General features: G+C 38.3%; 1 protein-coding gene across 2 annotated transcripts in view; it reads left to right on the top strand.

The window, feature by feature from the left end:
• Positions 1 to 26,907, top strand: part of USH2A (usherin) — a 546,480-nt gene that overhangs the window by 186,980 nt on the left and 332,593 nt on the right. For both annotated transcript variants that reach the window (XM_060754270.2, XM_060754269.2), the window contains exon 30: positions 1,014 to 1,199. In XM_060754270.2, coding sequence (XP_060610253.2) covers positions 1,014 to 1,199 — 186 coding nt within the window. The remainder of the gene's footprint in view (positions 1 to 1,013; positions 1,200 to 26,907) is intronic.

The raw sequence follows: 26,907 nt of genomic DNA, 5'->3' as shown, positions 1-26,907 counted from the left end.
TTTGAAATTTAATGTAATGTACTCTCCTTCCTTCCCCTAAACAATTTTTAAATGAATATAGGAAATAAAGATATACAAGGAGAGGTAGAGTTGATGCTTAAAGACTATAAGCTCTCCAAAATACATACGCACTTGTGGTAAAACCTTAACTCATCATTCTGCTGTATAGAGTTTCTTGGGTCTTTGCTTGGCATCCATTGTTCACTCATCTTCTTGCATCTTCGCCTGATAACATTTCTTCTTACAAATAAGTATAGTTAATTGAAAACAGGCTGTTGCTTTTACTAGGGTTAGGCTTAAAGGGGCTGAGTTTTCCAAATTCTTTCAATTGTTTTATTTACTTTAATCTATTATTTGAACTGACCCATAAGCAAATGGTTGAAACACAAAGATTTGCAAAATCCCAAGCTTGCCTATAAGAACACCTTTGATTACGTGCAAAACACATATTCTGTAGGCTATAATGGACAAACATCTACAGATAATTGGATTATTTGCAGTATTAAGTTTTCTAATTTGCTCTTTTAACTTTCATTTCATTTGGGGCAATTTCAAAATATGGAAAGAAAAAAACCCTGATGCATGTTTAAATTAGATTGCATTTTAGCAAGAGTCAGTGACTTTTTTGAGTTGAAATATCAAATACCTGTTTGTAATAATGTAATTATCTGGTCTTACATGGCGACATCATTAGGTTTGAATGTCTACAGTCCACCTACTTTCCTTTTGAGCAATGCTTCAACACGTTTGATACATTAAATGTGTTTTTGAAAACCCGAACGAGACAAAGAAGAATGTTATGTAGATGGAGTCTGAATGGTTTTGAAATATAGCTAAAACTGAATGGCTCAAGATGTGCAGTCATATTAAATCAATGCTGGAAAGTTACAACTCTAATAAATTGTATTTATGCTAATGGTGAATCTGATTTACTGCAACTATTAAAAGTGAGGAATGGGCAATAGTCTTCTTAGGACTGCTATTTTCTGTCTTTCTGTCTTATCCTTTCACAGTCCCACAAAATGTGCCAACACCCTCCAGAGTTCACTGCATAAATGGCTACAGTGCTGAGGTTACTTGGGATGAACCAGCTGAGGTCAAAGGTGTAATTGAGAAGTATATTCTGAAGGCAACCAGTGAAGATGGTCCCAGCATTTCTACTGTCAGTACAGAGATTATGAATACTAGTGCATTCACAGGTACCAAATATAGGTTTAAAGCAATCGTTTTTATTTGCTGGGCTGAACAATTGCACACATGAAATCTGTAATATGTGTGTGTAGTGTGATGGTGTGTATGTGTGGGAGAGGCAAAAACATTTCTAGCACAGTTAAAGAGAAGAGAAAACAATATGAAAGAGTTCACACTCTAACAGGTTTGCAAGAGAAGTTACCTAAGCCTATCATGGTTGAACAGGAGAAGAAGGCTGACCATGTATAGTCAGGAGGTATGTGGTGGCCTACTCTGCTTATTGGTGCATGGTTGCTTTTTACACAATTGTACACTGCTTTTGACAGATGCCCAAGCAAAAGTTCTTGGGATAAGCAAGCTAAGTCCTAGGATTAGTGTGTTTTCTCTTGTTTTCTTCTTCAACTGTTCCATGACATTAGTACTGTCCTCTGTTTCATTACTTTCAGATTCAGTGAGGACAATTTCTAAATTATGTATTTATTTATTTACTATATTTACATCCCACTCTCTTTCACCCAGCAGTGGACTCAGAGTGGCTTACAACTTGGTAATATTCAATGCCACACATTTAATAAACAATGCAACCCATCATATAATAACACAATAAAACATATAAATAGCATAAAACTGTTAAAACCATGATATCCAGTCCTGAGTCGTCGTTTGTGGACTACATTGTGCTGATTCCACATTGCACTACCCAAATACCAGATTCCAGAGCCAGGTCTTCACATGTTTCCTAAAAGCCAGGAGAGAGGGTCTAGTCTGATATCTCTATGGAATGAGTTCCACAATTGAGGGACCACCACTGAAAAGGCTCTGTCTCTTGTCTTAGTTCTAGCAATGGAACTCATATGGCCAGATGAAGTTCAGTTTTGTAAGAAAGGATTAAGCCATCGTTTGAGTAAAATGTAATGGAAAATTATTGCCATGTGTGTTCAAATATTTCATTCTAACATATCCTAGAACCTATTTCAATGGTCTTGCATATCTCAGCAATAGGATTGGGCTGTTAAAAACTATTTTATATTGCGGGCGGGGGAGGGGGGGCATTACAGTGGACTGGAGAAACACTCTCTAGTGAGAGTAATGCCCCCTCTCTCTGTGGTCCTTGATTCTGTTCCTGCCAGAGAGCATCTAAACTGGCATGTTTTCTAAAGGAGACAGGATAGATTACTTGACAGCAACAATCTGTTTAAGGGGTGTCCCTCTGATCTCTGGAAATGATTTAGGGTGCATCTATACTAAAGAACTAATGTAATTTGATACTACTTTGACTGCATAGGCTCAGTACCATAGAATCATGACAGTTGTCATTTCACAAGGTCTTTAGCCTTCTCTGCTGAATAGTGCTGGAGCCTCACCAAACTGCAACTCCCATGAGTCCCATGAAATGGAGTAGACAATGGGGATAGATGGGTAATAACAGAAGTGCTTAATGTTCCTGTTTTTTCAACTTTCCAGAAGATTCTTGTTGAGTAATTAATAGCTTTAAAACAACTCTGCCCACTTCTTAGAGATCTACGACAATCTCATCATAAAGCTAGCTGTGTTCCTGCATTCAAAGTATTGCAGTAGAACAGGCGTATTTCAAGGACTTTTCAGTTCAGCCATGCAATTACACCAATTCTACTTGCTGTTTACTTAAATTCACATGAACAGATTTTTGTCAGCACAAATATTTGGGGAATGACAGTTCTTCTTATTGATATCCACAAGATAATCCTGAACAAACAGCAGCATTTTCTATTTATTGTTCACTCTTTCTCATTGATTCTATTTTTGATTTAAAAGTCATCAGTCATCCTTTCAGACAAGAGTGGGAAACTTGTGACTTCCAAGAAGTCATTGGACTGCATCTCCCATCAGCTCTAGGCACATATACAGTCATGAGGGATGATGGAAGTAATTACCTAGAAGACCACTGTGAAGATCCCTTACCTTGTCAGCTGGGGGGTGGCAGGGCGTAGGAAGAGACAGGCTAGGTAGTTTAGTTTAGAAGGCCTGGCAGGGATCTGCAGGATGCCATCTTAACTCAGGAAAAAGCTCCAGCAGAGTGGGGAGTGGCCTAGACCTGAGCCAGCCCAGCAACAGCCAGGATTGGTTGGGGGAAAAGGGGTGGAGTTAGCCAGATGGAGGGAAAGTAAGAAGCTGCTTGTAGACAGGGCAGTTCAGCTCAAGTCACAGCTCAGAGCAGTTCTAGGTTTTAGATCTGTAGATGTTAGAGTGAGAGCAGGGTGACTAAAGCTTTTAGGAGTTCTGGTGTAAAATAGGCAGTTTGCCTAAGGTTTGCACAGTGAGATAGGCTGTGGCAGACTGGTGTCAGCTATTTCTTTTTGAAGAAGAATAGCTGGGTTTTGTTTAAGTGTTGTAACAAAGAAAAGAACATTCTCTCTAAGTAACCGTTAAGATTTAAGAGCAAATACACTTTCATTGTAACCAGCCAAGCTTGTGAAACTGCATTTTACTCTCTGACTTTTCAACCCTAAACTTTCTCTTTTATAAATATATTCTAAATAAACTTTTCTGGTATTTTTTTAAACCTTAAGCCTGAGTCCCTTGCCATTTGTGGGTCCAGTCCTTTTCCTTTTGTATCAACCTCTCCTGTTTCCCCTCAAAGAAAGCCCTTGATCATACCCAATATTTGGTGGAATACAACAGCCTTTAATATTATAAACAGCCTTTTGACATTTCAAATAGCTAGAGGGTTTTCTGAGTTTTTTTGGTTTATGGTGGCAGCGGAAACTTTAATAAGTAGAAAGGACAGTTTGTGGGATCTGTTTGCCCCTGTCCAAGGCTGACCAGTTGAAGGGTGCCTTTATATTGGTGGAACAGCGGTGTGGATTCGTGTAACATCTCAATCCAGAGCATTTTGTGAAAATCCTGAGGTAAATTTTTGTCAAAACGTGACACTGAAGAATTACCTCAGAGACAGAACACCTCTAGCGCCATTTTAACACACATTAGGCACCATGGCACCACCTAAAACAAAGAAGGGTACTTCTGAAGAACCAGAAAGAGAAGGGGAGACAACTGCTGCTATAGTTGAGGAAACTGAGACCCAAGTACAAGAGAGTAGACAAGAACCAATAGCTACCTCTGTAGAAATTGAAAAGCTCAGGCTACAAATGAGGTTAAGAGAACTTGAGATTCAGGCTGAGGTAGAGAGAGAAAAAATGCAGGTAGAAAGAGAACGGTTAAAACATGAGGAGAGAATGGCAGAACTACAATTGAGAGAACATGATAGAACTCCTAATATAAGCCAACAGCAGGACTCTAACATACAAAGCGTTTTGAAGCACTTTCCTCGGTATGTAAAAGGGGACTGTGCAGAGTCATTTTTGGCTAGCTTTGAACGGGCTTGCCATGATTTTGAGGTACCTGAAGCCAAAATGATGGTGTACCTGAGACCTCTACTTTGTGGAGAACTTAATGAGGTCTACGCTGATCTGCGAGAGTCAGAGAGCGCGAGTTACCTCATATTTAAAGAAAGGGTGAAGCTGAGGTTTGGCTTGACTCCTGAACAAAGTAGGAAAATGTTCAGGGAGATCAGAAGAAAGCCAGGAGAAACCTTTTCACAACTGGGAAGCCGAGTGGAGAAAGCCTTAGAGAGATGGCTTGAAGGAAGTAAAACGACCACGTTTGAAGAGTTAAAACATTTAGTTTGTATGGAACAGTTTTATAGACTGATTCCTAGGCAAATGACGTGGTTCATTAGAGACAAAAAGTTTGGACAAGTGTCAGATCTCGCGGCTTGGATGGATGAGATGGAACATGACTGGAATGTGAGTCATAGTTCAGGAGCCACCAAGAGACCGAGGGAATGGGTTCCAAAGGAAAAGGCTGACGTGGGAAGCCAAAATCCTGTCAGGAGGGACCGCATTCCAGAGATTGGCACAGGAAAACTTGTCTGTTACTTCTGCCATCAAGAAGGTCATAAGAAAACGGCTTGCCCTAAGTTAAACACCCAGAAAAGGCCCATTACACCACCAAAGCCTGTTAAGGTGGTTAAGCAAATATCTCCACATGAGGAAAGTCAGTCTCCACGCACACAGGAAGAGCCTGTGAAGATAATGCGAGTATGGAGTACTGGAAAAGAGACAAATGGAGATTATTTGAGGGTGATCAAAGTAAAGGGTCAAGAACTAATGGGGTTCAGAGACACTGGGTCTGAGGTATCGCTCATTAGGCCGGAGTTTGTCAAGGAAGACCAAATACTTCCAGGCCAAAAGTACAAGCTGAGAGGAATTTATGGCCCTGTTTTTGAAGTGTCAGTGGCTGAAATCCCAATAGAATACAAGAGCTTCTCTGGAAAATGGAGAATGGGACTTTTCAGTGATTTGGAAGTTCCAGTATTGTTAGGCAATGATTTGGCTGAGCGCTGTAGACATGTTAACATGGTTACCAGAAGCCAAGCTAAGCCAGAAGAGGAGGCTGAATACACTGTTACAGATGAGCAACCATCTACCTCACAAACTGAAAATGTCAGCCAAGAAATTCCCTTCAGTTTAAACCAAAGCCATATGAGGCAGTTTGAAACAGCCCAACACAGTGATGAAAGCCTAAGAACTTTATGGGATGAAGTGGTCCCAGAAAACCACACACCCACAAGTGAGAAACCAGCTTTGTTTAAAGTTGTAGAAAATAAACTGTACCGAGTTGTGAGGAGACAGAAAGGTCCCAAGTTCTTTGAGGAAAGAACACAACTGGTAGTTCCACAAAAGTATAGGGCTAAAATCCTTAAGCTAGCCCATGATACCACCTTCAGTGGACACCTAGGTATCAAGAAAACCAAAGATCGCATACAGTCAAGATTTTTTTGGCCAGGAATGGGAAGTGATGTGACAGCTTATTGTAAATCCTGTGAGACTTGTCAGATGGTGGGAAAAACCAAAGACAAGACAAAAGGACTGTTACAATCCATTCCGGTAGTCACTGTTCCCTTTGACAAGGTCGGAGTAGACATCATTGGCCCTATGTCCCACAAGACGCTGGATGGACATAGATTTATCTTGACTGCCGTGGACTTTGCCACACGATACCCGGAGGCAATTCCATTGAAGGAAACGGACGCCAAAACAGTGGCAGACGCGCTGCTCAATGTATTTGCACGCGTGGGTTTCCCCAGATCTATCATCACAGATCTTGGAGCCACCTTCATGTCCCAGATGATGCAAGAACTGTTCCGGACCTGCAAGATCAAACATCTGACTTCTACTCCATACCATCCTCAAACCAACGGCTTGACGGAGAGATTCAACGGTACCCTCAACCACATGCTGAAGGCGTACGTCCACAAGAACCCTAATGATTGGGACAAGAAACTTCAACACTTCTTGTTTGCTTATCGGGAGGTTCCACAAGCCAGCACCAAGTTCAGCCCATTTGAACTGCTATATGGGAGAACACCAAGAGGACCTATGGACATTTTGAAGGAAGCATGGACAGGAGCAGAGGACATTCCGGAGAGTGATATCAACAGCTACATCGAGGACTTAAGAAAACATTTAACCACCATGAGAGACTGCGCAGCCGAGAGTTTGTCAACTGCCCAGCTGAAGCAGAAAGAACAGCAGGATCTTCACACAAGACACCAATGTTTTGATGTGGGAGATAAGGTCCTGGTTGTAAAACCAAGATCTAAGAAGAAACTGGAGGTTTCTTGGGAGGGACCTTATGTAATAGGGTCAAAGACTGCAAAAGAGTGTAATACTGTAAAAAGTGGACTGGCCGGTTGTAATGTGAAACTGAATAATAGAGGGAGGAGAATTGGAATTGGGTGAAGGAAAAAAGGCACAAACGACTTTATTATCTACAAGGGCCAGACCAAAATAACACATTGCTGAATGAAGATGTTATTATAGAAAGATATGGGATAGTGTATTGTTTAGGAATTGGTTAATCTGGTCAATTGCAGTCTGGCAAAGTATATGGTGTTATCACAATGGTGAAATATATATGTTTCATACAATAGGTATGATGTAGAAATGTATTATATTGAGGTGTGTTAGATATGTAGGTTTTGCTAATAGACAAAATATAGTTAGATGTAAATATGGAGATGTTTGAAATAGCTTTTGTTTAGATACAGAGACTTAAGTCTCTCCAAATGATTTAGCTTTGTTCATAAGTATAGGATTCTTGATGATATTAGAATATTGATGATATTAAAAGCTTAATATATATATAGGTAAGAGTATAGAGATTATATGTACATAGAATGTCAGGAGGCATTCCATGGAAAAGGTAGAGTATTTACTGTGTTAGATTGATTATATGCAATGTTATAATGTATTTAACATGTTTTTTTTCCTACAGGAATGTATTTATTGTATATAATGTATTTATGGTATATATTGATTGCAAAATGTATTTATTGCCTAAATGTTTTATTGCAAAAGGTGTTTATTGCAAATGTAGGTATGTACATAGATAGATAGATTAGCTAGAATAGGTTAGTTAAGGGGGTTAGTTAGACCTAGGATATTGTTAGGCTTTGCTTCCGAAAAGGTCTGCAAACCTTTTCACTCCGCAAACCATCTTGAGGTGGGGAGGGAATGTGAAGATCCCTTACCTTGTCAGCTGGGGGGTGGCAGGGCGTAGGAAGAGACAGGCTAGGTAGTTTAGTTTAGAAGGCCTGGCAGGGATCTGCAGGACGCCATCTTAACTCAGGAAAAAGCTCCAGCAGAGTGGGGAGTGGCCTAGGCCTGAGCCAGCCCAGCAACAGCCAGGATTGGTTGGGGGAAAAGGGGTGGAGTTAGCCAGATGGAGGGAAAGTAAGAAGCTGCTTGTAGACAGGGCAGTTCAGCTCAAGTCACAGCTCAGAGCAGTTCTAGGTTTTAGATCTGTAGATGTTAGAGTGAGAGCAGGGTGACTAAAGCTTTTAGGAGTTCTGGTGTAAAATAGGCAGTTTGCCTAAGGTTTGCACAGTGAGATAGGCTGTGGCAGACTGGTGTCAGCTATTTCTTTTTGAAGAAGAATAGCTGGGTTTTGTTTAAGTGTTGTAACAAAGAAAAGAACATTCTCTCTAAGTAACCGTTAAGATTTAAGAGCAAATACACTTTCATTGTAACCAGCCAAGCTTGTGAAACTGCATTTTACTCTCTGACTTTTCAACCCTAAACTTTCTCTTTTATAAATATATTCTAAATAAACTTTTCTGGTATTTTTTTAAACCTTAAGCCTGAGTCCCTTGCCATTTGTGGGTCCAGTCCTTTTCCTTTTGTATCAACCTCTCCTGTTTCCCCTCAAAGAAAGCCCTTGATCATACCCAATATTTGGTGGAATACAACAGCCTTTAATATTATAAACAGCCTTTTGACATTTCAAATAGCTAGAGGGTTTTCTGAGTTTTTTTGGTTTATGGTGGCAGCGGAAACTTTAATAAGTAGAAAGGACAGTTTGTGGGATCTGTTTGCCCCTGTCCAAGGCTGACCAGTTGAAGGGTGCCTTTATAACCACCATGTGCCCAATCTACTTTAAAGGGATCAGAAAAATAATTTTTGAATGCAAGAGACTTTAAAAAACTATTTTATTTAAACCCAGGCAATCTTACCAGATCTGGTGGCTAATTAGCTGATTGCACTCACTTTGAGCTTCACTCTATTGCTGATGTATTGTTAAATTTTGGTGGTAACTTGCCAAGAGTCAAGTTGCCACCAAAATGGGGTTTTATGGTTTGCCACTGAAATTCTCTGGTATAATCTTGTGAGGAACTGGGTGGCTCCAGACAACAGTCTTGGGAGTGCAAGGAGCCCATTGATGACATATTGCCTGCTTTTTTAAAACCTTTACTAAAATAAAACCTTGAGGACGTGGGGATGTTCAGTATTTTTAAAAGACTTCACAACATGGCATACTACAAAATGCATTTAAAGTTCTAATTTGAGGATTAAACAGAATTATTTTGAAGTATTTTAAATGGTTGGACTGTTGGAAAAAGAAAGCTCAATGTATTGTCGAAGGCTTTCATGGCCGGAATCCATGGGTTGTTGTAGGTTTTTCCGGGCTATATGACCATGTTCTGGAGGCAATTTTTCTCCTGACATTTCACCTGCATCTATGGCAAGCATCCTCAGAGGTAATGAGGTCCCTTGTGCAGTTCTTCAGACTCCCATGGTCTCTCCAGTTAAGATAACTTCTGTGTCTCACACTTGAATCCTTTAGCTGAGATCTTTCAGTTACAGGAAACAGCTGACCAGTCATTATAAGAAAGAAATATAAGGGGAACTTAGTATGTGTAAAGGGTATTTTGAATATCAAAGGAACACTTTGAACAAATTGGCCTGACTTCCAAAGAGGCATACAGATTTGGACATATTTTCTTACTTGTGCCCCCCCCCCCCACCCACCCACCTCCTCAGTGAAAGTTAAGCTACATTCCCATTTTTAACTTTTGCAAAATGGAAGCATGAACTTAACTGGGGGAGGGGAAGCACTTTCAAACAAATGGCTTTGCATATGAAATATGCTTTTTGGTCAAGATGGGGGACTATCTCTTTGCAAATGATGACTTAAACAAATCCAAGAAAAGGGATCTTTTGTAGATCATGCTTATTTATAAGAACTGTATTTGTAATCTTTACATTGATATGAATGTAACATAGTGCTCATAAAGAAAGCAAAGACATTTCCAGTTATGGCACTTTAACTAGAACTCTCTCCTAACAGAGATTCAGTGACCCCCATCCTTGATTATTTTCCACTGGTTATTTAAGAAATAATGGTGCATTTGGATAATTTTACGGATTTTACACAACTTTTATACCTGTTGCATTTTGGAGCCTTACTTACAATCCTAAGTGGGTTTTGAAATTCTGCATAAAATTCATTAGCTTATTTTTGTTGTTTGACTGGTTGATTATAATTCCCACTGGCTAGTGATTTTTTATTTAAAAATGAATGGATGCATGCACAGATTAATGGAAAGTTAACCTGGTCTGTACTGTCGTTGTATTTCATTTTGTATTTCAGTGTTTGAGGGCCCCTTTGAAAGGTTAGTGATGGTATAGAACTGCTTTGATAAACAAAGAAACCATGATAATGCAGGCAGTAGGCCTAGTTGCCACATGGGGTCTGAATGGTTCATTCACAAATCATCTGGTTGGCTTAAACCTTAAAGGGAAACTTGTGAGTGAAATGCTGGCCACCTTATAAAGAAAAAGGAAAAGAGCTGATGAAAATCTCATGGTCTGGTGATGTGAGCTCTCCTTCTGCCTGCCTTAGCAGGTTGATTGCAAAGCAATTTGCACAGCTGGGCAGACCTGCAGGTGTCTGGAAATGTGTTAGATAGGTGGCCGCCTACTAGCACATGAGTTAATGCAGAGGACGTGGGAAACCTCACAGGAACTGAAACTGTGCTGGCTGTTAACTCAGGTTGTGCCAATAAATCAAAGAGCCATAAGGGCAGGATTACCTGTGTTGAAAACATTTGTTTCCTTGGTGGATAAGATTGCTTCAGCTTGAAAATATGTTTTGTTATTTTAAAAGCAACAGCTGCAAATTAGTTTATTTTTTTGAAGCGGATATAGTGGGGTATCTCCGAGCAGAGATTCAAAATGTATCAGGAGACATTTAGGAGGGGATTTAAGTCTCCCTCCCTCCTGTTCCCTTACACATTGTGAGGATATACAATGGAAAAGTAAGATCTTGCAAGACCAGGGAGGCCCATCATTTAAGTAAATTTAATTATTCTTAAATGCACACTTAATTATTTGGTCAAGATGGGGAAATATTTCACTTAATTGAGGTTGCTCATATAAACAAGGATACACTGGAGTACTATATTCACTGAACATCACAAATCTGGCTGTATTAGAATCTGAAGAGTTCCCAAATACCTTTACAATTTGATAGATGAATCATTGAATCATTGAATTGGAAGAGACTTTGTGGGCCATCCAGTCCAACCCCTGCCAAGAGCAGGAAAATTGCATTCAAAGCACTCACGACAGATGGCCATCCAGCCTCCACTTAAAAGCCTCCAAAGAAGGAGCCTCCACCACACTCCAGGGCAGAGAGTTACATTGCTGAGCTCTCACTGTCAGGAAATGCTTCCTAATGTTCAGGTGGAATCTCCTGAATAGGCATTTCTTTTCTTATGTGGTTTATCTGTGATAGAATTTGTAAACAGTTGCTTTTCCAACACATTTCATGCCTTCACCTAAACTTGTAAAGGGTTGAGACTGGGGGAGGAGGGTCTCTGTGCCTGTGTCTCTATAAGTCTGTCTCCTATTGCCCCCAAAAATCCCTAAGTAAATTAGACGAATGTGTTGAGGATGATGTTCCAATGGCATTGTTAGTCCAACATGGATCCTCACAGTTGCTCTGCCACATTTGTGATTTCACTTTTGCAAATTTGATTATTCATTGATTTGGTTAATATATTCTCTTTAGAAATCTCTAGGTCCTCCAATGTAACTCTATGATCACCTTCTATCAGAAGCTAACTATACACCATGCTGGCAGACCTAGAGATTTCTAAAGAGAATATTTTTCTAGAGATCTATATGTCCTCCAGCATTATTCCATTAAAAGTTAATCATAGTGCCTCAATGGAATATCTACAGATTTACTTGAGATATTCTCTCAAGTAAAGAAACCAGCATTTTAAAATTTACTGTTTTCTTAATTTGATGGGAGTCCCTAACATCAGCAAATGTGGAGGGATGACTACACTATACTGTATATGCTCAAATTTAAGTTCACCTTATCTATAAGTTAGGTTTGGGGTCAAGATTATGAACTTTGCTACAACCTATGGATGAGCCCCTGGCATCTTCCCACTTTGGCACTCAAAAAGGTCAGAAGCAGTGCCATTATAGAAAGAGTAGAGTGGGCTGGTCTTTCTCTTAGATTCTCCTAGGATGGACTATGTTTTCACCTTTCGTTAAACTACCCAGAAAGGGGAATGTTTCCTTTTTATATAAGAGTTAAGTTAAATTGATCTATGAATAAGTTGGTCCAGGTTTTTCACTCAGTATTTTGATTAAAACTTCTAGATTTATACATAAGAGTACACACTATATCTTCTAAAAAGCATCTTCAAAAAAGTTCACAAAAATTATTTTCTGTATGTTCAGTGTTATGTTCTTACTTCATCAAAGAGGGAATGTCTTTATCTAAAAATGATTTTAGTTTTCTATTTAAAGGAATTTTAATGTAATGTAACTTTTACTATAGAGGACTTTGTACTAGAATTATAATATAACAGTGGTCACATTTTAAATGTAGTTAGTTATTCTAGGAAGTCATATATATGGGGGTAATTAGATATCTCTTCAAGATTCATATCTCTATATGCCAGAGGGGGAAATGGCTTTCCTGAATACTTTTCTTGGACTTTTCTTCATATGAACTTTGCCTCTTTTGCAAATGAGATTTCAAGCCTCAGTGAATCAGATCTGCAGTCAGACAAGTGGAAAAATGCTTTTCCTGCTTGATGCTCAATATTTACCATTGTATTGTGTAATATACATTTTAACAATCAGTATTGTCAAATCAACATTCTAATAATTTGTCTCTTTCCAGCATATATCTGTAAAAACTTTTAATAGTTGAATACAGCAATGCCCCACATTTCTGATGTAGAATGTAAATCAACGATTTAACACAAGCTATTTATTCATTCATTCAGACAAGTTCAGTATAAAACAATTTTAGTTTTATAAAACATTCACTGCAAAATATGTAAAAATAATAAAACAATTCACTAAAATTACTAAACATTGGGGAAAAAACCCCAGAAGTCAATATAGTAATAACATGCGACACTTTATCCTATGGAGCTATTAGTTGGAAACTTACATGGCTAACCTAAGGGCATTTCAAAAAGTATCAGTGTTATTCTAGAAACAATATATTTCATATTTTCACTGTTTTTTGAGAATAATTATTTTTTTTCTGACAAAAGGGTAAATGCAAATGTTATATGCACAAAGAATAAGAGAAATGATTGCAATGAACTCATGTTTATTCCCCAATACACAAGTTTGGGGAACAAAGAAGATGAACTTGATGTCCTAGTGCAGGGAGGTAAATGAAGGTATAGCAGAGATTTGGTCAGATGACTCCTATGACTGGAATATAATAATTGAAGGATAATCCCACTATTATCTATCTGCACTGGTCAAGCCTCATCTGGAGACTCCATTCAGTTCTGGGTGCCTTGTTTTAAGAAGGATATAGGCCCGGACTTTAGCATAACAGGTTAAATTTTGTCAGTCGAAAGGCTGCCAGTTCGAAGTCTGGGTCAGGGTAAGCTCCTGGCCTGTAGCTCAGCTTCCACCTACCTAGGGGTTTGATAGCAAAATATGACTATATAAATTAGGTGCCATTGAAAAGTGGGAGGTATTCTAAGACACTCTTAAGGAATGCCATTAATTCAATCAAAAAGGAGGATGTTACGAACAAGTCTTTGTCAGGGAGATGGAGTGACAGCAACTACCCCCCTCCCCGTGGCCAGAACCAATCACAAAAAAGCCTCCAAGTGCCAAAGTTGGGACAAGCCTATATATACCTCTATGTATAATTGTCTTGTTTGTGTATAAAACACTGAATGTTTGCCACATATGTATGTTCTCTAATCTACCCTGAGTCCCATTCAGAGTGAGAAGGGCAGAATATAAATATTGTAAATAAATAAATAAATAAGTTGGAATAAGTTCAGAGAAAAGCAAGGCATATATTAAATGATATACCTGAGGGCTGAGAAAAAGCGGTATATAAATAAAGTAAATAAATAAATAAATAAAACATATGAGGAGGTTAAATAAACTGGGTGTGTTCAGCTTGGTGAAGAGATGACCATGGAGAGACATGATCACAGGTCTTGAGTCTTTGAATATCCTGTGCAACATAGAGAAAAAAATGCTTGTTCTTTGCTGCCTCATTTATGTTTAATGGTTTTAAATTATAGGATGGTAGATTTAGATTGAACATTAGAAGGAACTTCTTGACAGTGAGAGGAGTTCAGTAATTGAACCAATTCCCTAGAGAGGTCTTAGAATCTCTTTCTGTGGACATCTTCAAAAAGAGCCTGAATAGCTAGATAGGTGCTTAGGATGTCTAGCTCAGTGGTTCTCATGCTGAGGTGTGGGGACCCCTGGGGGTCCGCAATGTTGTCACAGGGGTTCATGAAGGATTACATTACTAAATTATTCACTAATATTACTGTTGATATTATGATTTTTAATTCATATGAAATCATTATAATCAAAATATTATAATAGGAGTGTGTGCATTATATGCACAAGGAATAAGAGAAAAGACTGCAATGAACTCGTGTTTATCCATCAATGCACAGTAGGACTAGGAATATAAGATTAATTTATATTCCGTTCTTTCTAAATTTGAAGGACCTTCATGAGAAAATTGAAATAATTTAATATGCCTTCAATTTTGAGTTAAGCCTTGGGGTTCTGTGGCCACAAAAGTATTTAAAAGGGTGTCCATTGTAAAGAAAATATATCCAGTGCTCTAGCTGGATATATTGCTTTGAGCAAGTACATGAACCTGATACCCTATATACAACTTTAGAATTTTATTAATCATGGGAGTTGTGATTTTACAAGATTTTTAGCATTCTTTGCCAAAAACGGTGAGTACCTTTCTAGACTATGTACAACTCCCATAGTCCCATACATTGAAGCAAGGCAGTTAAAGTGGCATCAAACTGCACTAATTCTACAATGCAGATGCACCCTGATCCATGAAGCTCACTAACCTGTCAAGTTATCTTTCTTGTGAATCTGAATAAATGAATGAAAATGTGGAAGCACCAACATTTCTTCCCCTTCCCCAAGTTTTGGTCATATTGTGTTTTTTCTGGCCATACTATGGAAACAGCAGTGCTACACTTCCTTCACCAAGCCACGAAGGCTTGGGAAATGTACTTGAAAGAGACAAATAGTCTTTCAGTGAGAAAAAAAGGCTACAGCATCATTACTCCAGTTTCTTCTGCCTACTTTTGAGTGACATTCACAGCAAGGAAGAACAATCATTTCATCAGTTAGTGATGAAAACGTAATTGTCCATTGTCCTTGTCTTAGGACAAGCATGGTGAGAGAAAAGATTTATTACAACTTCCTTTTTTTCACAAATGTGAACTCAGAAAGTATCAAGAAATAATCTTGCCTTAATGTTTACTAATTACACAAATCTTTGTTACACTGATCTGTTACAAAATGAAAACAATTTGCACTGATAACTGCAACAGTTATTTGGACACATGAAGCTCATACTTGAGTAACACATTGAAGTTTTAAAAGAAAAAGTTAATGCAGCTCCTATAAACATTTCACATACTTGAAGCCCACATTGCAATTAGAGGCCACCAAGAGCAGATTTCTCTAGTATGCTTGCTACTCATGTTCCTAGACCTTGCAATTAATACAGTAAAATCTGTATTTAAGTGTTTCCCAGCTTAAAAGCATTTTGAGTTATGAGCTGTCACTCAGACCTGGTTTTGCTTTGACATAAGAGCAGTGTTTTGAGTTAAAATGCAGTGCCAGAGGGAGCACTAGTGTGAGAATACAGGGCTTTAGGGCTTCAAGGGAGCAGCCTTTGTGCCTCATACTCCTGTCCACTTTGGGAGATTGCTGACTGTTTTGATTTTGTGTGGTTTTTATTCCTGGTATGTTTGGCTTCAGGAAAAGAGAGAGGAAGGGAGAGCAAGGGAGGGAGGGAGGCTGGAATAAGTACAGTATGAAGAAAATGATGTTTTTGCCTCTTCACTTCATGCTTTGTTTCATATGAATGTGCATTTATACATTATTTGTTATTTATAAAGCGGAGCCACCAGAGCTCAATGGGTTAAACCCTTGTGCCAGCAGGACTGAAAACCAACAGGTCAGAAGTTTGAATCCAGGGAGAGCAGAGATGAGTTCCCTTTGTTAGCTCCAGCTCCCACAAGAATGGTAAAACATCAAAACGTCCGGACATCCCCTAGGCAATGTCCTTGCACACAGTCAATTCCATCACTCCAGAAGCAACTTGGAGTTTCTCAAGTTGCTCCTCTCATGAAAAAAAAAGTACATTTTCTTATTTTAAAACACATAAAAAGATTGGGGAGGGTTCGGGGGTGGAAAAAATAGCATTTCAATGGGAAACATCATTTTGAGATAAGAGCATTTCAGAGCATTTCAACACAGAAATAATTAAATCAAGATATGCCTGTAATATAAAACTTAATTTATTATTGCATGTAAGAATGTAACATTTTCAGAAGACATTTCCCTACTGAGTATGATTCCTAGACTTGTTACACTTTTTTTTCTTTTTTCCTTCTTGCATTTCAGGGTCATGGCTTTCTTTATTGTACCAATGCATCTGTAATGTTTCTTCTACTTTACTGAAGATTACCATCTTTTCCAAAGAGCCTTATCATCCCACAATGTGTCCAAAGTATGCTAGGTTCAATTTAGTCACTTTGGCTCTTAGTAAGAGTTTGGTTATTCTTGGGACATTTTTTATTTTCGGCAGTATATATAGAGCTCTTCTCCAGTGTCATATTTCAAAAGAACTGACCTTCCAAACCAAATTTTCATTATCCAGGTTCACTAACCTGAAATATTGTGGTGTAGTAGATGATCCTAACCTTGGGATGCTCAGCCACAGCCATGTGTTCCATGAGTGCCGAGTGGTCGTGATAGCTGGGCCATCTGTCTAGAAACAGAAACTCCACATTTCTTAGCAATCTGTGATTATAGCATTTAGTGAATGGTGAGGGGCAGGCTGCTGGAGATGCGAGGAGTGGGGCTTTGCAGGCAGAGTTGTCTAGCTTTTAAGTGTAGTTTTAATTATATTTTAATTATCTTAATTGTATTTTAACTTTTACACTCATGACACAAATATTTAATTGGTTTTTTAATATATTCATATATATACCCATTCATCTTGTTTCAAATTCTATTGTATTGTGTCATCTCACAGAGAGACATTTTGAGTCCTGATGGGGAGAAAGGTGAGATAAAAATAAAGAAATATGACTTATTGTGGATCAATATGCAGAGGAAACTTTTGTGATTGAATCTAATGAAGTTGACACAGTCTAGGAAAGCTCATACTACAATTATTTATCACAGTTAGTCTGAAGGGTGCTACAAGTTCCCTTTACATATATGAACAGAACTGTGGGCATTTTAAAACTTGTACTAAGAATAAAAAAAAACTCTTCTTTGGGGCTGTTCCAAGAATTTAGACTTCCCTTCTAAGGCAGCCTAGATAACCTTTTCTTACATAAAAAGTTCTTCCTGCTCTGTCTTACAGCCATTCACTTAACCACTGATTTCCCCTATCACCTTTTTACCCACTGTATGGTTCCAGTTTTTGGGGCGTTGTAGAAATTTGCCCCACCCAGTAACGCCTTTGCCTGTTTTTTTTATTGTTTTGTCTTTTGTTTTTCTTATAACAAGTCGTGACCGGCATTTTTGTGATGATCCCGCAGAAAGAACTGGCCTTTTCACAGAAGCTGCATAGTGACCACTTTCCAATCTTGCTGTATAAAGGCTTCTTAAGGACTTGCTAAATATTTTTTCTAGAAGATTTCACATTTATCTTATTTAACTATTCTTGGATGTATGCCATATGGACCTATTGATGTTTGAATTTTGAGGGTTATTTTTGGTGAGATTAAAAATTTAATCTCTTACCAAAGCTACTTGCCTCCCTTCCAGAACGTCAGTTGAAGCATGGATATTCTGTGATTGAAGATGTTTGCAAATAATTCAGATTCCTTGGCTTCTAAACATTATACTTTAGTATTCCTTTTAACATGTAGCGTTCCATCTAATATTTAGTAATTTGATGAAAAATTACTTATACCTTTTTTGAAGACTAATCTGAAGTAGACATTCTGAGTTTCCATCATTGTTGTTTTGGTAATCCTGAAGCATTCTGGAGAGATTTGACTTTATTCACTTTTCCTTCAGCTGCCTTTTTACAATTCTGCTCACTTTTCAATTTTGACTGATAATATTAGAAATTCTGGTGTCAAGTTGAATCTAATATCACCATAGCATGAATATTTGGCATTATTTCCAATGTAAGTTTAGTCTTTGTACAAAATGCAAATGAGCATCTCTGGCTGTAGTTTTTGTCCCATCAGTGAATCTAATGTAAATTCAGCAGAAGATAGATAGATGTCAAAGCAGGGTCAGAAGTAGCACCATAGAAGTTGCTTCTAATCTTCCATTGATGGAAAGGATCAGCTTGAAAGTGCATTCAATAAGCATAAAGTAAGCATTATTGATGTTTTCAAAGTGTTAGCATCTCATGTAATGTAGGAGTGTTGGCATCTCTATCAAGCTCTTTGGCACCAGCCAATCCACAGATCTCACCATGAAGCGTTAATGCAAAATGCATTAACGCTTAACACCAATGAAAGTGTGACTTACCAGTGATAGGGCTTAAAAACAGAAACAGGAACACAAGGGAACCCTTGAAGAAGCAAATGCATGAATCAACTATCAAAATTTGCATGATTTTAGAGCAAAGGTAGAAAGAGATTGTTTTCTTCACACCAAAACTAAGCTTTGTGATACCATTGTAATTTTATATAGAGCTGCAATAAAATTTTGTATTCTGATTTTTTAATGTAGGTTTTTCAAAGGAATGTAGAACATGCCCACAAAAATCTAATACTTTCTGTTTTTTTCCACACAGCTACACATACACCCTCACCTCCTGAGTTGCAGTCTGTTTTTCTTAGCTCTTTTATGGTTTTCTTTTTTGCTTTATAGAGAAGAATATTATTCATTACTATTGTTTAAGTAAACGAATCCAACAAACACTTCTCAGATTTTATGCTGTTCAGAACACTGAACTGCATTGTGCTGAATGCTTCACCAAATTTTACAGTACAGCTCTTATCTCAAAAATGGCATACTGGAAAGTTTGTATACACAAATGTGTAGTTTGTTAGTTATGTTTATTCACTACCTATAACAAGGAATTGTTTAAAATGCATTTCAAAAAGCTATGTATGGATGCAAATGGTCAGTTAATACTGAATAAAAGCAAAACTGACACAGAAGTATACCAATTCATTAATTCCTTCCATCTCTCATTAGGAATCACATAATGAATGCAATGATATCATGGAAATAACATAGCTCTCAGGATGAGTCTGAGAGAAACCACATGACTGTTACCAAACCCACTGAATATGCTTCTTTATTTTGCTTTCTTGTTATGGTGTGAAATGGCAAAAGAAAGAAAGATCTTGTTGCTTTGCCAATATGAAAGGACCTTGTAAACAGGGAGAGCTTGTACCTGGGCACCGTATGGTATCCTCCCTACCAAACTTACTTTCATAAATTACATTTGTAAAGGATTGGTGGTAACAGTCTGATATTATGGAAAATTTGCAATAGAGATAGAGAGGTCTTGGACTTTGTCTACAAGTTCTCTATTGTTCACTGATACTAGGCATGGTAAAAGCACCCAGTCAGAGAAGCCTCTGACATCACCACTTCTGGATTTCTGGCTAGCAGCTACATCACTGATTTACTGCAATTTCTATATTCTTATCGCCAAAACAGGCACTGATGCTATCTGCATATAAAGAACTCTTTTATGGCACAGGCTGAGAAGAAAATGGGATATATCAGGGTCAGAGTTACTGATTTGCAGCCATATCTAAGTTGAAATTTCTTGTTCTTGCATCCTTTCTTACCTGAAGATCTTGTTCTGTCATTGAAAGAAAATGTTGTTGAGAGAAGTGTTAAGAGAAGTGTGCAGAAACAATTAATTCCATGTAAGATCAACTCTGTAGAAAATATTGGCTGTATCTTTTAAATGTCTTATCTGCCCTTTCTGGACTTACCAAGATGTGGATCTCCAGATATTTTCTGTTTGCTTCTCCCCATTTCCTGCCACCTGCTGTCCCTCATAAAATGAAGCTGACAAATGCAAAGGGGAAGATGTATTGATAAGTATGAAAAAGTGCACTTTCTTTTCTTTACATAGTTCAGTAAGCTACTTTTTCCTCCTCTCTCAGCTGCCAACCTAGCTGTTTGGCTAGCATCCACTGTAATCTGTTCTCCTTCATTATGTTAATCTGTGGGCGGAAAGATTTCTGTCATCTTCAAATCGCTTGTACAGCAATGGTAAACACCTTGGCCTGTCTGTAATTGGACAGGTGTCTGCATTGGTGTCACCCAGCTTTTAATTCAATTAAAGAACTGGCTGCTCTGCTCTCATTACCCACTCATTTCCTCTGCACTTCCAGTCAGTCAGTGAAATTTATACTCCACGCCTGCCTATCCTACAGAATAAAGTCAGAAGCCACATATCATTGATGCACACCACACACGCACACACACACACAAACTCATAGCTGAGTGAATTAAATTATGCATTGTTAGAAAAATATTGTGAGGCTGACATGGGTTTTTGTAGCAGGTTTGAAAAAAGAACTTTTAATTTAAAGCGTAATTGTGCATTACTTATGACAGTAGAATAGCTGTTGGGACATTGGATTTGAGACCCAAAATCTTTGATACAAAATCCTAATTTGTTCTCATTTGGCATCTGTTTTATATTGCCGTAGGCATAACCAAATGTTGGAGTTCTGTGCCAACATATCTTAAAGGATATATATAATATATAGTAATAGTGGTTTGATAACACTTGGGAGCCAACATAATAGAGGGGTATACATGTTGGATGATGAGAGTTCAAATCACCACTCAACCATGGAAACCCACTAGGTGATTTGGGGCAAGTCCATACTTTCTAAGCCTCAAAGAAAGCAATGGCTGACTTGCTTGGAAAAACCATGCCAAGAGAACTTTGTGATAGGTTTCACTTAAGCTTACCATAAATCAGAAATTACTTCAAGGGATAAAATAAACAACTTATAGTCTTGTGTCATGTCACGGTTTTGTCCTGCAAAGTCCTAGAATCTGGAGGTTGTTAGGATGTTTGAATTGTTTTGAAGCTCTAGCACACTCCACTGGACAATCTAGCAGAGAATTCCATGTGCCACCTCACAAACCACACATGTCAGGATTTTCTAGGACAGAGCCATGGACATTAAAATTTTATTTATTTATTTATTTCGAGGTTTTATATACCGACCCTCTCACCTTCAAAGAGGGATTCGGACCGGTTCACAACATGTGTTAACATACAAAAAATATACAATAACAACACAATGCCACTTCATTACACGATTAAAATATCAGCACCATACACATTAAAATATTAACATCCTAGTTAAAAGAGCCAAATCGTCCAACACCATCACAATCACATTCATCATCATCCTTTCATGTGGGCAAAGAATTAAATCAGTTGTCAAATGCCGCGTTCCACAACCAGGTCTTTGTTAGTTTCCTGAACGTCATGAGGGAGGGGGCAGTTCTAATCTCTAATGGCAGGGAGTTCCAAAGTCGAGGGGCCACCATCGAGAAGGCCCTGTCCCTCGTCCCCACCAGCCGTGCTTGTGCAGGCGGAGGGACCGAGAGCAGGGCCCCTCCAGACGATCTTAGTGGTCTTGATGGTTCGTAGGGGAGAATACGTTCGGTACTACGTTTGGTACTAATCATAGTACCAAAGTGCTATGATTGTGTACTGTGCATACATCCTTGGACCTCTACTCAATGTTAGGAGTTCAATGGTCATATTTCCCATATATAGTGTGAGTTATAATCAGGCAGATTTTATAATTGACAACAAAACTGAGCAGACAGATAGTATATGAATGCTACTGCTAATGATGACAGAACCAAAGAGTTGGAAGGTGCCCCACAGGCCACTGAGTTCACCTCTGTTCATTGCAATAACTCCAAATAGAGCATTCCTAGCAGTCCGTCTTCTTTTGCAAGACTTTCAGTGAAAGAGACCCCATCACTTCTCTAGACAATTGTTTCCTTTGCCAAACCACCTGCCAAGATGTTCCCTCTAATATTCACTTGAAACCTACTCACTTGTAGCTTCAGGCGATAAGATCTTGTTATAACAGGTTTGCCCCTCCTCTCTGTACCAGCCATCGAGGTATTTAAAGAGTGCAATCATGTCACCCTTCAGTTTTCTCTTCACCAAGCTGAACATGCCCAGATACTTTAACTTTTCCTTATGATTTCCTCCATACTTGTTATCATCCTTGTTGCCCTTCTCTGAACCAACTCCAGCTTGTTTATATCTTTAAAAAAATAAATTAGGAACTGCATGCAGTGCTCCAGATAATATCTAAGTAGCAAATAATATAGTGGGAAGATTATTACCCTGAAATGATCATTGTGGTCTTGCGGTTTGTGCATTGAACTACGATTATGAAGAACAAAGTTCAAATCCACATTTGGCTATGGAAACCCATTGACTGACCTTGGACAAGTCACATTCTCTCAGCTTGTGAGAAAGGCAAAACCAAATTTTCTCTATATGAGTCTTGCCAGTCATAGTTTCATCTTAGGATCATCATAAGTCATAATCAATGACATAAATATTACTTCTCTTATGAGTATAATGATGACAATGATTACGAAACATATTTTTCTTATTAGTTATTTATTTCACACATTTGTACCCCATCCTTCTCACCCCCGGAGGGGGCTTAGGGTGACTTCACAACAGGCAACCATTAGATGACAACACATATAGTTAAAACATCAATTATTAAAACAGCCATTTAAAATACACAAGTTCAAAATCATAATCCAAGGTCAATCCATTGCCAGTCACATAAAATAACTCTCATTCTTGTTGCTGCATTTAATGCTTGAATGCTTGGTCCCACAATCATGTTTAAAGTTTTTTCATAAAGAACAGGAGGGAGGGGCTGACCTGATGTAATTGGGGAGGAAGTTCCACAGACAACGGGCCACCACTTAGAAGGCCCTGTCTCTAGTCCCACCAGTCGTACTTGTGAGGGTGGTGGGATTGAGAACAAGGTCTCCCAGCCAATCTTAGCCTCTGAGATGGTCCACAGAAGGAGATAGGTTTGGACAGGTATGTTGAAGGAGAACTGTTTAGGGCTTTATAGGCTAAAGTCACAATTTGAATTGTGCTCAATAGCAGACTGGCAGCCAGTAGAGCTGGCGTAATGGGGGAGGAAGTTCCACGGACTCCCCCATTGTGTGCTCCCTGTACCTTGCTCTAGTGAGCAATCTGACTGCTGACAGTTGGACTAGTTGAAGCTTCCAAGCAGTCTTCAAAGTCAACCCCATATAGAGCATCTTGCAGTAATCATCATCTTTATTATCATCTTTGACAAATAATTCTAACTTAGAAAGGTATTAACGTCTACAAGTTTATTCCTTACAAACAAATCTTTTTCATTTTCTCATCCAGAGTTTTATCATTTTTGTTGTACATGTGGCCCGTTCATTGTGATTGATTTCTCATTTCATCATCTTATTCTGTTTTGTTTTGTTTTGTTTTATTGCATTCCTATACTTTATCTATTTTATTGTGATGTTAGTTCTGTTGTTCTGGTTTTATTTTATTGTATTTTGCTGTAATGCATTTCTGGGCTCGGCCTCATGTAAGCCTCCCCGAGTCCCCTTTGGGGAGATGATGGCGGGGTATAAATAAAGATTATTATTATTATTATTGTTGTTATTGTTGTTGTTGTTGTTGTTGTTGTTGACATTCTTTCTCAAATATTAATGCTCTCAAAAGTATCAAAAATTAAAAAATGCTAAAGATAGTGCAAAAATACAATTTCTATACAATATAACACATTAATAAATAATATATTCATTCATTGCTCTGAGTGCCAGAAGATTCAGTTTATGTCAACAATATTCAGATTACTAGTCATCCTGCAGAGTTGATGCAACTGCAATGCAGTCAAATTCTTCCTTTCAAAAAATGGCAGCAAAATTTTCCAGTCTTTAAAAATCCACATGGTAGATTAGAGACAGTAAATCAATGGAAGGTACCACTCTTTCTGCCCAGTGAAGGGAACCTTTGGAAATAAATTAAAATCCTAACACAGACATTTTGACACAGTGACCCCATGAAACTGAATAATGTCATTAGTTAAATATGGATGTAAAGTTAAGAGTGTAGCAGCGAACTGAAATCACACCTAGCAAAAGAGGGGCACTTGATATGCAAAGCAAGTGTTCAATTTTATTAAAACAGCTCCTTTTTAATTATTAGTAATATTTAATTTAGTATCTGTTTAGGAAGACAAACCTTGAGGCTTTGTTTTAATTTATTGGAGGAAAAGGAAGAAAATGCATAAAACTGTAAGAGAATATCATCAAGATTCTAAAGGAGTTCTTATCAATCTGACTGAAAAATATCAATTAACAGACATCATGCAGAATAAAACTCTGTTGCTCATTTTTTTTCTCATTGTTTTCATGGTGTTGTTTTTGTTTGTTTAAATGTGATCTGACTAAATAGTAATTTGATGAGATAGCTTTAAGATTAAACATGTTTCTTTCTAATATTCCTAAACAATATTGTATCTGAACAATATTTCACTTGTTTAGTCAACAAATACTAATGTCATTCAGTGGTCTAAGGCATTTTCATTCGTTAAGTTTCCATCTCTCAGATAAGGGGTTTTTTGGCCTGCACTCGATAGTTGTGACTCTTTGCTTAGTGCTTTTTTTTCATGTCAGGAGTGACTTGAGAAACTGCAAGTCACTTCTGGTGTGAGAGAATTGGCCGTCTGCAAGGACGTTGCCCAGGGGATGCCTGGGTGATTTTTTAAATGTTTTTATCATCCTTGTGGGAGGCTTCTCTCATGTCCCCACATGAGGAGCTGGAGCTGATAGAGGGAGCTCATCTGCCTCTCCCCGGATTCGAACCTGCGACCTATTGGTCTTCAGTCCTGCCGGCACAGGGGTTTAACCCACTGCACCACCGGGGGCTCCTATGCTTAGTGCATAGTACATAAAATAAGATTGGGATTTTGTTTGCATAGCAACTTCCATACTCCCCAAAGTGGTGGAAATGGTGTCAGGATTGGTGCTGGGTAGCCTGATACTGTTGGCCCTAATGGATTTCAGTATGTCGGGTTTTTAAATCTTTTCAGGATGGGGTTACACTCCTTCTAAAGTATGAAGATGCTCTTATACTCATTGTTTTTAGAGGCACAGGTGGCCATGACATTTTGCAGCACCTAATCTCACCTTGCATGTATGTGTCTTCAAGTCATCTGGCATAAGGTTTTCTAAGGCATGGACTCCTTCAGAGGTGGTTTTGCCAGCTGTTCCTTCTGAAATGCAGCATCTGGTATTTCTTGGTGGTTGAGAGAGCCACCTTGATGCAGTGGTTTGAATGTTGGACTACAAGTTTGTAGACCACTGTTCAAATACCTGCTCAGCCATGGAAACCCATTGACTGATCTTGGGCAAGTGACAGTCTCAGAGGAAGAAAAAGGCAAATCTGGTCAAGAAAACTCCATGATAGGATTACGCTAGGATTACCATGAATTGGAAACAACTTGAAGGCACACAATAACAATCTCATGTTAGTATGACACAAGATTCAGTTATCTAAGAACAAGAACAGACTTTTTATCGTTACTAATAATCATCATAATCATATTATTATTATTATTATTATTATTATTATTATTATGACACAGCAAATGAGATATATATGCTGGATTTTGTATCACAAAATCACAAATGAAACACTTCCCAAGCGTTTAGGACTATGTGATGTATTTTTGAATGATGCACACAGATCCAAGTAAGGTGGCTTTTGCAGTTGACAGATCGTGATTTTGTCAATGTTTATTCTTTTCAAATTCCCGCTGACATCTTTTGGAATGGCACCCAGTGTGCCGATTACCACTGGGACCACCTCTACTGGTTTGTGCCAGAGCCTTTGCAGTTCGATTTTGAGGTTCTGATAACGGCTGAGGTTTTCCTGTTGTTTTTCGTCAATGTGGCTGTCACCTGGTATGGTATGGTGGGGGGCTTAACTGCTCCAAGGATGCTTAGTGTTAACTATCAGCAGGTCCAACCAAGTCAGAGAGGTCTTAGCAGGAAGAGTGGAACAAAGAGCACCAAACCCATTAGCACTATGGAGAAACAAACCAAAATGAAGTCTATACTGGCTCGGTCAACATCCAGGATGAAAAGGACCACAATGGATGCTTCTGATTCTGGTCATCCATTGACAAGTGGAATACAGACTCAAAATACAAATGAACAGTCGCAGAAGCAGCAGAAATATACAATGCCAGAAAACCGCACAATTATTATCATTATCATTTATACAGTTGTTATTCACACACTGGGACCTTATTGTTTAAATTATTGCAGTGGTTTGCTTTGGAATACAGTCTGGAAATATCAGCTAGTGCTACATAGGTTTGGTGCATTAATCACTGGGACTGATCAATATAATTAGGTTATGCCAATACTTTCCCATTTGCACTGTTTGCCACTCTATTTGAGAACTGAACTCACAGTCCTGCTTTTAATCTCTAAATCTTAACTTTTCTGGAGCCACTGAAAGAGGGTCTCCTCTCTACCTACAAAGATAGTAAGGATTTTGTCTGAGGCTCTATCCCAACTGCCCTGGTCAATAGGATGAATCAGTTGGCTCTGACAGAAAGTGAGCCTTTCCAACAATACATTTTCAACTCTAGAATGCACTATTATTTTCCCAGTTATAACAATGTTGTATTTTCTTTTTGTTTTTATAGACTGTAATGTTTTAAAATATGCTGTTACTTTTATTAATTTATTTTTAATTTTAATATTCTGACTTTAATTATTGGATGACAAACATTACAAGGTT

This window comes from Anolis sagrei, chromosome 1 (genome assembly GCF_037176765.1).
Source record: "Anolis sagrei isolate rAnoSag1 chromosome 1, rAnoSag1.mat, whole genome shotgun sequence".
Taxonomy (NCBI): Eukaryota; Metazoa; Chordata; class Lepidosauria; order Squamata; family Dactyloidae; genus Anolis; species Anolis sagrei.
Note: the sequence above shows the minus strand (reverse complement) of the source record. Positions and strands in the feature narration are given on the sequence as shown.